The 14,417-nt window shown below is 34.4% G+C and overlaps 2 protein-coding genes and 1 pseudogene across 4 annotated transcripts; all 3 read left to right on the forward strand.

Annotated features, from left to right (window-relative positions):
• Positions 1-372: 372 nt before the first annotated feature.
• LOC105123580 (primary amine oxidase-like) lies at positions 373-5,953 on the forward strand. 3 transcript variants are annotated; one of them, XM_011023236.1, is made up of 5 exons: positions 373-1,191; positions 4,315-4,699; positions 4,797-4,910; positions 5,014-5,552; positions 5,666-5,953. In XM_011023236.1, the coding sequence occupies exons 1-5, from the start codon at positions 416-418 to the stop codon at positions 5,871-5,873; spliced, it is 2,022 nt and encodes a 673-aa protein (XP_011021538.1). In that variant the 5' UTR covers positions 373-415; the 3' UTR covers positions 5,874-5,953. The 3 variants fall into 3 exon arrangements, with proteins under 3 accessions (XP_011021538.1, XP_011021539.1, XP_011021540.1); XM_011023237.1 differs by having other exon boundaries at positions 5,014-5,557; positions 5,663-5,758; XM_011023238.1 differs by having other exon boundaries at positions 1,097-1,191; positions 4,359-4,699.
• A 637-nt stretch (positions 5,954-6,590) lies between these two features.
• On the forward strand, positions 6,591-8,720 carry LOC105123826 (primary amine oxidase-like; annotated as a pseudogene).
• Positions 8,721-9,440: 720 nt separating this feature from the next.
• On the forward strand, positions 9,441-13,739 carry LOC105123582 (primary amine oxidase). The gene is made up of 4 exons (XM_011023239.1): positions 9,441-10,654; positions 10,732-10,845; positions 11,296-11,840; positions 13,264-13,739. Exons 1-4 carry the CDS (start codon positions 9,479-9,481, stop codon positions 13,424-13,426), a joined length of 1,998 nt encoding a protein of 665 aa, XP_011021541.1. The 5' UTR covers positions 9,441-9,478; the 3' UTR covers positions 13,427-13,739.
• The last annotated feature ends 678 nt before the right edge of the window (positions 13,740-14,417 follow it).

Here is a 14,417-nt window from a genome sequence, read left to right on the forward strand (position 1 = left end):
CATCAAAACAATTAAAAATATATACATATAAAAAAAATCAAAATTTATGGAAATTTAAGTCTTCAAGCAAGTCCAATAAAAAACAAGTGAGGTTCTGGCCTAGCGGTGGGAGGGGCTTGTCCCCTTCATCCGCACCTGGGTTCGAATCTCACCATGCACGTCTGTCACCCCCGCGATGCCTTACCTGCTCACTGGGCTTGCAGGATGTTCAGTGAACCGTGGGGATTAGTCGTGGTGCGTGTAAACTGGCCCGAACACCCCACGTAAATAAAAAAAAAAAAGCATTGTTTTTTAACACCGGTCGAGGACAATGGCATTAGTGGCAATTTCAAGCAACTTTTTGGTGTATTTATTTTCTTGTACAAACTTCCGTTATAAAACTACTTTACAAATGTATTTTTCACGATTCTGATCTATGGCTTTACTCCCCAACAGTCTAATTCTCCTTCTCCTCTCTACTCTCTCGATCATCATCCCTGCTCACCAACATCAACACCCACTAGACTCCCTAACCCCAGCCGAATTCTCCAAAGTACGAGCCATAGTCCACAGCTCCTACCCCATACCGAGCCACGCCACAGCCTTTCACTACGTAGGCCTAGAAGACCCAAACAAACTCACCGTTCTTTCATGGCTAAAAGATCAAACCGCCAAAACCCCACCTCGCCAAGCTTTTGTCATTGCACGTATTAACCAAACCACTCACGAAATCACTGTGGACTTAACAGTCAACAAGATTGTTTCGGATAAACTTTATGATGGTTATGGCTACCCTTTGCTCACTTTTGAAGAGCAGATAGCCGCCAATGCGTTGCCGCTCAAATACGCGCCGTTTTTGGAGTCCATTAGAAAGAGAGGGCTCAAGATTGAAGAGGTTGTCTGTGGGGGTTTTACTGTTGGTTGGTATGGAGAGGAAAGAAGGAAGAAAAGGATTGTCAGAGTCATGTGTTACTATTTAGATGGTACAGTGAATGCTTATACGAGGCCGGTTGAAGGAGTTACTGTCACCGTGGATCTTGAAGAGACGAAGATTATAGGATTTAAAGACAGATTAACGGTCCCGATACCAAAGGGAGAGGGGACTGACTATAGAGGATCAAAGCAAAGCCCGCCTTTCTTGGCACAGTTAAAGGGGATCACCATGGTTCAACCTGACGGTCCAAGTTTTACTATTGATGGACACAGAATTAGGTAAGTTTAGGGCAGAGAGCACATACTTTCTCTTAACTTTATATTAAAAATAAAACCTATAAGAGAAGACGTTTTTATATTTATTAAAATAATACCTTCTTTTTCAATTAATAATTATTTTATTAAAAAATAATTTTTTATATTATTTTGCTCTCATTGCTGGTATTTTTTATATTATTTTGCTCTCACTAGTATTGTGAATTAAACCAATTAACTTCGCTTTCATTTAAAATAAAAAAAAATTATCATTGATTATTGTACTGAATGAAGTTTTATAATATGATTGGTTTGCTATCTATTAGATTATTCTGGTATTATGACAAGAATAGTACTTGATGGATTAATACTAATTGAGTTATATTATTTTTTATTAATTTAATTTAATTATTTAATATTGAATCAATTAAAAATTAAGTTTCATAATATACTTTGATTTGTTTCTTGTTAGGATATTTTGATCTTGTGATTATGTTTGTGAGTTTTGACATTTTAAACTTGATTATACCATTTTTTTCTTTATAAGAGCTATCTCGGTTTCATAACCCGAGTAATAATTCTTTCAACATTGAATATTTTTTATTTAATTGTTCTCGTCTCGTGACCCGAGTTACAAGTTTGACAAATTAACTAAATTGATTTATTTTTTTCTTTTTGTAATTGATATTTTTTCCTTCAAATTTCATTAATTAATATTAATTAGTAATCATGTTTCATAATTTATTTTAATTTTCTTTTTATTATGTTATTATGATCTTATGACTCAGGAATAATATTTAACAGGTTAACTTAGGTTAACTTGATATTTTTATTTAGTTTTTTAGAAATTTTATCATTTAACCTTTGATTTGATAAGGTTAATTACAAATTAAGTTTAATTACAAATTAAGTTTTGTAATTTGTTTTGTTTTGCTCTGTATGAGATCATCTCAATCTAATGACTAGAGTTGTAAATTCGGCAATTTAACTAAGATTAAAAACAAGTTATTTTTATTTTTATTTTTTATGAGGTTATTTTGTCTCATGATCGAGATCATAAATTTTATAAATTGACTTAGATTGTTTTTTTTTATGTTTTTTAAATTAATTTTTTTTAATCTCATTCCTTCAACATTGAGTTAATTGAAAATTGACTTTCATTATTTATTTCAATTTGATTTATATGGTGTGTATTTTAGTCTTATGACCTGAGTCACATGTTTGATATATTAACTCGAGTTATTTTTTAGATTTTTATTAATTTATTAATTTTATTATTTAATATTGAGTTGATTGAAAATTAATTAAACTTTTATAATTTATTTTGATTTACTTTCAATATGGTTATTATAGTTTCATATTTTTCGTTACAGATTTAACATGTTAACTCGGATTGATCCAAATCAATCCATTACGTTATTACTTTAAAATTAAAAAAAAAAAGATATTATCTTGATTTTTTTAATCAAATTATATTTTTTTAGATTGTCAGGGTTGTTTTTAATCAAATTGAAAAAAATAATTCTAGTGTTAATGAGTTGGTATTGAAAGTAAGAGTTCGCTAAACATAATTTTGCCTTTTAACTATGCTAAAAAGAGTAGATTGAGGTCTGTAATTTTTTTATTTGATTTTTAGTTTTGTATTGATTAAAAGGTGTTTTAAGATTAAAAATGAGGTTATTAAGATTTATATGGTTTTTTTATATGTATAGGTGAAAATAAGTTGAAATTTGTATTTTAAGATATAAAAATTCAAACTTTAGTTTTCTAGTCCCCTTTGGCATATGAAACTTTGTATATCTTTACATATTATATGTCATACATTTTAGTTTAAAACAAGCTTTAATATATCACAAATCATATGCTTGTTTTTTTTTTGGAAAAATAAAATCAGGTGTACCTAGTTTTTTTTCTTTTTAGGTGAGGCAAACGAGCTTAATCTTTTTAAAGTATGATTGTGGTTGTTTTTCAAAGTATTTTTTTGTGTTAAAATATATTAAAATGATATTTTTTTACTTTTTAAAAATTATTTTCGAGATCAGCAAATTAAAATGATTGAAAATATAAAAAAAACTGATTTTTAATAAAAAATTTAAATTCTTAAAAAAGATATCCTCTAAAAAATAATACCAGTAATTTTGACCTTGCAAATCCACGCTTTGAATTATCCTTTAAAGCCTAAAAGCACATGTGCCGTATCAACTTGAGTATTGAATTTTTTATATATATGTTTTATATTTCATACACTTTATTTTAAAAAGAGCTTTAATATATCAAATATTATATACGCTTATTTTTTTTTTGGAAAATAAAACCAGGCATACCTAGATTTTTTTTTTCGTTTTTCAAAGTTAACATATGCAGCCTTGATTTTGAATATCCGGATACCCTTGGACCATCCTTTGAAGCCTAGAAGCACATGGGCTTTATCCATTTGCTTTGAATTCTTTTTATATATGTTAAAATAAAACTCTTTTTATATTAATATTTATAATAATATTTTTTAATCATATGATTATATTATACTTTTTAAATAAAATCCTTTTATGATAACATTTACAATTATTTTGTGGATAATTATATATAAATATAATATTTTTTATATAAATACTACACATGAATATTTAATGAGAATAAATTATATAATTTTTTTATTCATGAGTTTTTTATATAATTGTCATGAATTAATTATTTTTTATTTATTTTTTCAAACAAGCACATAAAAATTATCAAGACATGATTTTTTATTTTCTTATTAAAACTCTCTTTTCAATCATGATAAGTTTTTATTTCTACAAACATGCTTCTAATATAAAAATATGCTTTTATAAAAAATAAAATAAAATAAATAAATAATAAAAATGAGATCTTAACTAATAGGATACATTTTTTTTTTATCAATTTGGATTATTGAAATTCCTACAGACATTTATTTTAATTACCTTATTTTTTAATTGAAAAAATTATAATGTTAATACAAAATACTTGTTTCGTCAAAACAATAAAAAAAAGTGTAGATAAAAAATGAGGATTGTAATATGTGTGTATGGTGGGCCAATTGGGATATTAACGAAACATTCTCTCGTCGTCACCGGTTCAATATTAAAATCTCCGTCACTTTTGACAGTATATTAATATATGTATTAGGTGGGCCAATTGGGATTTTCATCTGAGTTTCGACTCTCGAGCAGGCCCAATTATATCCTTGGCATCCATTTATGATCTCCAGAAGCAAAAGTTTCGTCAAGTTCTGTATAAAGGGTTTGTATCTGAGCTGTTCGTGCCCTACATGGACTTAACTGAAGAATGGTACTACAGAACATTTTTTGATGCTGGTGAATATGGGTATGGTCTATGTGCAGTGCCTCTCGAGCCGTTTAGTGACTGCCCTGAAAATGCAGTTTTCATGGACGCTTACTTTGCTGGCCAAAATGGGATGCCTGTGAATATGCCTGATGTTTTTTGCATCTTTGAGAAGCACGCTGGAGACATAACGTGGAGGCATACGGAGACTATTAAACCAGGCGAAGAGGTTAACCATTTTTCCTGTTTCTTGGGTTGTTTAGTTGGGACTTTTCATTTTTGCCATGATTTTGTTTGGTCGTTTTGACTGAATGGTGGCGGCGCAGATAAGAGAAGTGAGGCCTGAGGTGACCCTGGTTGTAAGGATGGTGTCTACCGTTGGCAACTACGATTACATCAATGACTGGGAGTTTAAGCAAAGTGGTTCAATCAAAGTCACGGTAACTCATGAATTAAAAACGATGTGTTTTATTTTTTGAGAGGAAATGACAAGCGAAGTTAAGGAGGGATGTGGTTAAATATAATTCATGATTTTCCTTGCAGGTTGGGCTAACCGGCTTGCTAGAAGTGAGGGGGACAGTATATACCCACAATGATCAAATAAAGGAAGAAGTCTATGGCACACTATTAGCAGAGAATACAGTGGGTGCACACCATGATCATTTCCTTACTTACCACCTTGATCTTGATGTGGACGGTGATGCAAACTCCTTCGTCAAGTCCAATCTGCAAATGACCCGCGTGGCTGATCAAATGTCGCCTAGGAAGAGTTTTTGGAGGGTTGTCAGTGAGACGGCTAAAACAGAGTCTGATGCAAGGATCAGGCTTGGAGTAGAGCAAGCTGACCTCTTAGTGGTTAATCCAAACAAGAGGACCGATATGGGGAACTCCATTGGCTACCGTTTGATCCCGGGGTCTCTTACTCGTCCCGTCTTGTCAGACGATGATTACTCACAAATTCGAGGAGCCTTCACCAATTATAATGTGTGGGTTACACCATATAACAAGTCTGAAAAATGGGCAGGAGGGCTCTACGCTGATCAAAGCCGAGGGGATGATACCCTAGCAAGATGGAGTCTCAGGTACTACCGCGCTATTAGTACGATGCCGATAATCTTGATTGTTTCTTCTTAACCTCAAAATTACAGTGCTAAATGTTAAAATTTTGTTGGGTCAATATTTCTTGTTAATGCAGGAATAGGGTGATAGAAAATAAGGACATCGTGTTGTGGTACACATTGGGATTTCACCATGTGCCATACCAAGAGGATTTTCCAGTGATGCCGACAGTAAGCAGTGGGTTTGAGCTCCGGCCAGCTAATTTTTTTGAGAGCAATCCGGTTCTCAAAGTTAAACCGCCTCCAACTGTCAATTGGTCCAATTGCTCAAGAAAGTATGTATAATTGGTCTAAATCAATGGATTTCTTTTTGCTTAAAAAACAAACAAGAAAAACATAAAATAAACTAAAAATCCTTCTTCTTAATTGTTTCACCAAATTTATGATTGAATTTGCTTTTTTTTTTCCCTCGACTTTCATTGGGATTTGGGAATGACAATCTTCTTATTTTTATTTTTTTGGTGAGAGAGTTGTCAGTTACCGATCTAATTTGCATTCCGTGTCCTTTTCGGAACAGCAAAATAATATGATAAATCACATCAATAGTTGAGATTTCTTCGTACAAAAATACGCTTTGTGTCACCAATCTGGGGCCTGAAATGCAAAAATATTCTTGAACTATATCATTCGGTTCGTGGAATTTTCAATTCTGTTAACAATGTGACAATTATTAATTCCAGTTTTCAACGATTTCCATCCACAGGCAATGCCTTTTGATTGATTTATTTACACCAAAGACATTTTGGAATGTTCCCACAATCAAACCGGCCCCCTGCAATAATCGGATGAATTTATTTATCTGGGCACTATTTTCTGTCAAGTTTTTGAGCCTTCCATCTACTGCTGTACCAAAGTGTGTCCTCATTAACATCCATGGGTTCAGTCTCCAAGAGTCTCATATTTTTTCTCCTCCCTGCACCATTTTTGTATTCAATTAGAAAGATATAGCTCAAGGTGGAAGAGGTTGCGTGTAAATATTTACATGGGAAAGTGAATTTGGACATGAGACCAGTTTGGGGGATTAATGTGATCGTTGATCTTGAGGAAATGAAGATCACAGGTTTTAAAGATAGATCAACTATGCAGTACCAAAGGCAATGAAAGTTATTTTATAGGTTTAAGAGACTAATAGAAATTGTACAATGAAGTATCCACGAGGTACAAAATAAGCCTATAAAAGTATTTTGAAAGTATCCATCCTAAATAACTTTCTATTATTTTGGATATGTTTAAGAAGTATTTTGAAGAGTATCAAATCAAATATCGTGTTACATATGAATTGAATATGGATATTTGGAAGGTTGAACCATCCCATTTTGTTAATTGTTTTGTTTTCCTAATAAAATTATAGAATTTCCTTTTGTTTTGATAGTACCACACTGTTTATCAGGTTGGCGAAGTGGGATTTTCATATGAGTTTCGATGCTCGAGCAGGCCTGGTTATATCCTTAGGCTTAGCATCGATATTTGATCTTGAAAAGCAATAGTTCCGTCAAGTTCTGTTCAAAGGGTTCCTATCTGAGGTCTTCGTGCAATATGGACCTAACTGAAGAATGGTAATATAGAGTAGTATATGGGTATGGTCTATGTGCGGTGCCTCTTGAACCACTCGGGGACTGTCCAGAAAACGTTGTAAATATGCGTAACACCTTTTGCGTATCTGATAAGTATGCTGGAGACGTAATGTGGCGGCATACGGAGACTGCTATACCAGGCAAAGTGGTTAGTAATTTTTTTCTCCTTCTTTTGGTTGGTTTATTCACTGTGGCTTTTGCCATAATTTTGCTTGATCGGTCTACTGAATGGTGGTGGTGCAGATAAGAGAAGTCAGGCCAGAGGTGACCCTGGTTGAAGGATGGTGTCTTCTGTTGGCTGCTACGATTACATCAATGATTGGGAGTTTAAGCAAACTGGATCTATCGAAGTCACGGTAATAAACTCCTAAATGGTGAAGATTCTTTATCTAATGTTTATTCGAGGCCATTCTATTATGGACTTCTCAAACTGTCATAAATCAGCATCACTAATTGCATTGCATTCAAGCTAGGTTTGACTCTAACAGCAAGCTACCCTTAACAGCAAAGTTGCCTATGCTTGCGATTTTTTTGTTGATCGTTGCAAATGAAAAGGTTGTATTTGATTCTGTTGGTAAATGTTGCTCTTGAAAATGGCATTTTCTCTAGATGGGCTAGACTTGGCAAACTTTCTCTCTAAACAGAGCTTATATCCCTCCAGCTTGGCAATAGTGTCCTTCGATGACCTCATGATTCATGATTTTTCTAACATTCTGGGCTGACTGGTTTGCTTGAAACGAGGGGATCAATGTACACCCATAAAGTTCAAATAAAATTAAGAGGAAGCTTATGGTACATTGTTGGCAGAAAATACCACCGGCGCACACCATGATCACTTCTTTACTTCCCATCTTGATTTTGGAGTGGATGGTGATGCAAACTCCTTCGTCAGGTCTAAATTGCAAATGACCCCAGTGACTGATCACAGTCGCCTAGGAAGAGTTACTGGAGGGTTGTGAGTGAAACAGATAAAACTGAGCCTGGTGCAAGGATTAAGCTTGGAGTAGAACAAGCCGATCTGTTAGTGGTTAACCCAAAAAAGAGGACCAATATGGGGAACTGCATTGGCTACCGTTCAATCCCAGGGTCATTTGCGGCCCCCCTCTTATCAGATGATGATTATTCACAAACTCGGGGAGCCTTCACCAAGGATTATCTGTGGATTACCCCATATAACAAGATTGAAAAATGGCCAGACATTTTGTTGATCAAAGCCGAGGAGATGATACCCTGGCAAGATGGAGTCTAAGTTACTGGGCACGATGCCAATAATATTAATTTTTTGCCCTGAACGTAACAGCAGTTCGTTATACGACTTTGCTGGGCCAACCATTATTGTTCATGCTGCAATAGGGGATAGAAAATAAAGATATCGTGTTGTGTTGCACATTGGGAGTTCACCACTTGCCGTACCAGAAGATTTTCCAGCATGATAATACTTAGCGGTGGATTTGAGCTCTGGCCCGCTAACTTTTTCGAAAGCAATCCGGTGCTCAAAGTCAAACCACCCCAACCCGTCCAATTGCTCCATAACATGGAAACGTTTAATTCCAATTGATTTTTGTTGAAGAACCACGAAAAACGTCAATAAGGCCATTTCCCTTCTTTCTGAAAGTCCAATGTCCTTGAAAATCTTACCCAACAATTTAAGAAATTTGAAGTTCTGCAACTAAATGTCTGGCCGCAAAATTTAGAAAACAATTGGATAAAATTGCTGACGATGTGGGATCCTCCATTTCAGTTCGATGCTAACATGTTATTGAAAAAACAATGGCTAGCATAAAGCAGCTTACAAAATACATCATTACACCATGTGAAATGTGTAGTTCTGGCTTGCTGACAAAGTAGCATTCTAGAATATTAAACAGCCAAATTCAGCAAATCTTCCAAATCCCAAGTGTTGTGAGATGCTTAGAAGTCTCAACTGCTGCTTTGAGACTCAATGTGGTGTTCACGTTATAATTTAGCACATGGGATTAGCTTGGTGGTTGAGTTTAATCGAAACTTTGCTTCGTTAAGGCGGCTTGTAAAGTTGAAACTTCAAGCATTTGACTGGGTCACGAAGAGCAAATAATGGAAGTCTGCAAGTCATTATACTCTTCACGATTCAAAAGCAAAGCAAATCAATTATTCTTGCTCTCAATGCAAGGAAAGGACTTGTGCAAAGGCATTCTGTTTCTGTGTTCCCCTATTACGAAGTAAGAAGAAAGTAAAATGGAGGCAATCCTTTTTTTAATAATATAGAAATTTCCAAATGTAGCCTTTACACGGAAGGGGTGATAAAAAAAAAATTAAGCCACGTCTCCTAAAGTATATATGGTGTTAAACAGTGAATTGTCAGCTGCTTCCTTTGTTAAAGCAGCATTCATGACTATGAACTTGCCACTTCTAGTTTTTATCCTACAATGCTGCTTGGTAGCTAGCCTTTATCATCCCTTAGACCCTCTCAATCCAAATGAAATTGATCGAATAAGGCTCATTATTCAAAATTCTAGCCTTGGCAATCTTCGGAATCTAACCTTCCATTTTGTTGATCTTGAAGAACCAGAAAAAGGAGATGTACTCAAGTGGCTATCTTCGTCTGAACAAAATAAATCTATTCCTCCTCGTCATGCCAAGGTGGTTATTCGAGTTAGAAGGGAGACACATGAGCTCATTGTCGACTTGGCCACAGGCAATATCACATCGGACCGTCTCTACTCCGGTCATGGATACCCTCCTCTCGCTTTTATTGAGCTTTTTCGAGCTAGCAAATTGCCACTGAAGTATCCCAAATTCATCGAGTCCATTATGAAAAGGGGCTTGAATTTGTCTCAGGTTTCTTGCGTACCATTCACCGTTGGTTGGTATGGACAAAATGTTACAAAACGAGCGCTTAGAATTGCGTGCTTTTACCGAGGGGGATCAGTTAATGTGTTTGCGAGGCCTATTGAGGGAATAAGTATGCTAGTTGATGTTGATTCCATGCAAATTACTATGTACACTGATAGATTCAAGGCCCCTCTACCTAAAGCTGAAGGAACAGATTTCCGTTCAAAGAAGCAGCCTCAGTCTATCGCATCCAATGTATCAGAAAGTGGGTTTACCGTTGATGGTCACAGGGTTAGATGGGCAAATTGGGATTTTCATGTAGCATTTGATGCTCGGGCAGGAATTACTATATCAACAGCCTCAATATTTGATGCAAAAGTAAAGAAATTTCGTCGAGTACTATACAAAGGTCATGTATCTGAGACGTTTGTTCCTTATATGGATCCTACTAGTGATTGGTATTTTAGGACTTTCATGGACATAGGTGAATTCGGATTCGGCCGATCTGCTGACACCCTCCAACCACTTGTCGACTGCCCAGCTAATGCCTTTTATTTAGATGGATACGTGACAGGTGCGGATGGGCAGGCCCAGAAAATGCCTAATGTCATCTGCATTTTCGAGAGATACAGTGGTGATATAGCATGGAGACATACAGAAATTAATGTTCCAGGGAAAGTGGTAAGTTCCTAGTCCAGCAAGTATTTTGTTTGGGTGGACTTCCCTGAATTGTGATTGTAAGTAAATTGTTTCTGCAGATAAGAAGTGGGGAGCCGGAAATCAGTTTAGTGGTAAGGATGGTGGCTACTGTGGGAAATTATGATTATGTTCTTGATTGGGAGTTCAAGAAAAGTGGCAGCATCAAAGTTGGGGTAAGCTTCTATATATATTTTGGTGTTCCATAATTAATTGACCTTCCAATATGTGCATATTGACTTTGTCTCTCTTATTTTGGCAAAGGCACTGTAAGTATTGAGTTATTTAAAAATTATTTTAATTGTTTTTTTTTAAAGTATTTTTTATTTAAAATTATATTAAAATAATATTTTTGATTTTTTTAAAAACTTAATTTTAATATTAATATATCATAACATTAAAAATTATATATAAAATATTAATTTAAAATGAAAAAATTCGGTAACAAACATACAATAATTATCCCAAAACTTTTACTTTTGTTTGAAACTTCAACTTTTTATTTTTTCTTAGAAGCATTAAACTAATGCTACTTAATAGATTTTGATTTAAAGTCTTGGTCTTTTTCTATAATTACATGATTACCAATTCGAATTAAAACGTCACTTCTGCCTCTGCTTCTGTAGGTGGACCTGACAGGAATATTAGAGATGAAGGCCACCTCGTACACAAACAACCAACAAATAACGGAAGAGGTCTACGGCACCTTAGTGACGGAGAACACCATTGCCGTTAACCATGACCACTTCCTCACGTACTACCTCGATCTTGACGTTGACGGTGACGGCAACTCATTCGTCAAAGCAAAACAACAAACGGCAAGAGTACCAGCGTTTAACGCTCGCTCCCCAAGAAAAAGTTACTGGATGGTCGTCAGGGAAACTGCCAAAACTGAAGCTGAGGGACGGATTCAGCTCGGCTTGGAGCCAGCCGACCTCTTAATTGCGAATCCAAATAAGAAGACAAGACTTGGAAATCAAGTGGGCTACCGGCTAATTACTGGACAGCCAGTTAATTCTCTACTGTCGGATGATGATTATCCACAAATCAGGAATGCTTATACAAAATATCAAGTGTGGGTGACTGCCTATAACAAGTCAGAGAGGTGGGCTGGTGGGTTTTATGCTGATAGAAACAGAGGAGAAGAGGGATTAGCTGTTTGGACCCGCAGGTAATTTTTGGGGCATGCATTTTTATATTTTACTTGGTAAACGAATTAACAATGCTTTAGAAACAAATCATATTTCTTTTTCATATTTGATATTTTAGGTTCTAATTACTATTAATTTATCATATTTTATCTTATTCTTCAATTTATCATTTTGATAAATATTTTCGTATAAATTAATGAAAATATTTGCATATAAAAAAAACTCACACTGTATCATATTTATTGAAAATAAAAACGAAAAATAAATTTTATTTTAGAATTTTATTTTATGTTTATTTTTGAATAAGTCATGTCTGGTTTGAGTTTTTTATGTGAGGCTATTTCAACTAGTTTTGATGAGAATATGTGATAGGATGATATATTTGAAAAATGTGTTAAGCTGAAAAACAAGTTAAAAATATTTAGACTTATAATATATAAGATTGAACTTAATTTGAAGAAAGTGTTTGCACTTAAAAAATTCATGCTAGATCATATTTATTAAAAAATAAATATTAAAAACAAAATGTCATATGGTCTTAAAATTCTTTTTTTTTTTAATGAATAAATCTTGTTTGAATTTGTTATAGATGATGATAATATACAATGGAATGATATATTTGAAAATTGTGTTTATATTAAAAAAAATTAAAAATATTTAGATTTATAATGATGATTGAACTTGATTTTTAATGAGGGCCAGTTAAGCTAATTTTCTTAATAAAAGTTAAACTTAGATAGCGTATTATTATTTCTTAAGGGGATAGTTTAATTGGTTAATGACAGAATTCAGAGACACTATGAGAATTTTCTTACACAATATTTCACTTAATTATATGGCAATTGCTGATAGTGCATATAATTTAATAAATAATTTGTCGAGCATAAAAAATAACTATGAAACAATATTATTCATATCTTTTACTAATTTTTTAGGAAAGAGCGTCTCTCGAATATCAAAGAATATATCAGTTAGCCGAAACATGTTCCAAAGGGGACATTTTAGCAGACTAAACTGGCGATCGATTTCGACAAGGAGGTTTTCTATTTAAATCCTGAAAAAAAGTAAAGGCTTATCTTCCATTATGTTCATATAGAAGAACCTATTTATATCTTGATACTAGTGGCTATGCTATCTCAGACTCGCAAATGATACACCATTTATTATTTTTTGTTTAAGAAAAATAATAACTGCAACCATCTTTAGTGTTCTTCTAAAATTTTTGTTTGAACTTTTGAATTTAAGCTCTTTCGATGGAATTCCAGAAAATCTGCACTGGAATTCAGTCCTTTATTGAGAGCTTCACTTTTGACAAATCATGTTGAACGGATGACATGTTTCTTTTTTCTTTTTCCCTGTTGTATACTGTGGTTAATCAATTATTGTGCGACAGTGGAAAACGTTATTGAATGACGATTCAACGAGATGTTATTTGATGTGCAGGAATAGAGCGATTGAAAACAAAGACATTGTTCTATGGTACATCGTCGGATTCCACCACATTCCATGCCAAGAAGATTTTCCAGTGATGCCCGCACTTCATGGTGGATTTGAGCTTCGACCTGCAAACTTTTTTGAAAGCAACCCATTGCTCAGACAGGAGTAACTTATGCTAAGCAACTCTTTAACATGCTAAAGAATTCTTGGCTTACCCCCTTGTTAACAATACCAAATTTCAATGTCGTCTAAAAACCAAAAAGAAAGAAAGAAGATCTAACATGGTTGTATTCTTGAACTCAAAACATTTCTCAAATGGACAACGTATTAATTCTTTATGAAGCATCGAGTGCAGAAACTAATAGATGCCCTGCTTATATTCACATCTTTTGCTTTGGATGTCTTCATGAACGGCAGTGTTTGTTAAGAGAATTTTGGTGATAATCTGCAACATTTGCATATTAAGTTGATAATTTTCTGTGGAGATTTGACCATCAGTTTCCAACTTACAAATTAATTTCGCAATGCAGTTCGTTTTTATTTCTGTATTTAGTCGTCAGGCTTATTTTTAGAAGTTGGATTGAGACATATCTACTTTTAATTTTGTGGTCTTTCCTCTGAACCCACAGCACATATTGATTGACTTCCCCGTAAGGACTGCAAATTGCTTGAGTAATTACACATTTACAGTGTTGCAAATGTCAATGGCCACTATTAATGGCTAAGGAATGCACCATTGAAATCCAGAGTAGATGCTCACAGTTGTGGTAGAATATACTGAAATTTTATGTTGCAGAAGGCATGTAGATTTGGGTAGAGGAAGAGGCAGAAGAACAATCTTTCCTCTTGGACTGGGTTCTGAGTTGAATGATTTCTGGGAAGCCAGAGACAGTGTTAGGACGCGATCCTGAAGCATTAGATGATTTCAAGAGATTCTAGAGCATGGCCTAAGCAGGATTATGATCCATTCATCCTGAACCAATGCCAAGATGCCGGCTTAAAATAAATGTATACTGACTGTGAAAAGGCATATTGTTCTTGTTCTGCACTTATGATAGGAAACACAAAAATGCTAATCTGTTCAGCGCTACGAGTTCAATCCTACAGTTTGAGGATCAAATTCCTACGATACTATACAGGACTTTGTGCACACACATAGG

This window comes from Populus euphratica, unplaced genomic scaffold (assembly GCF_000495115.2).
Source record: "Populus euphratica unplaced genomic scaffold, PopEup_1.0 scaffold9.1, whole genome shotgun sequence".
Classification (NCBI taxonomy): domain Eukaryota; kingdom Viridiplantae; phylum Streptophyta; class Magnoliopsida; order Malpighiales; family Salicaceae; genus Populus; species Populus euphratica.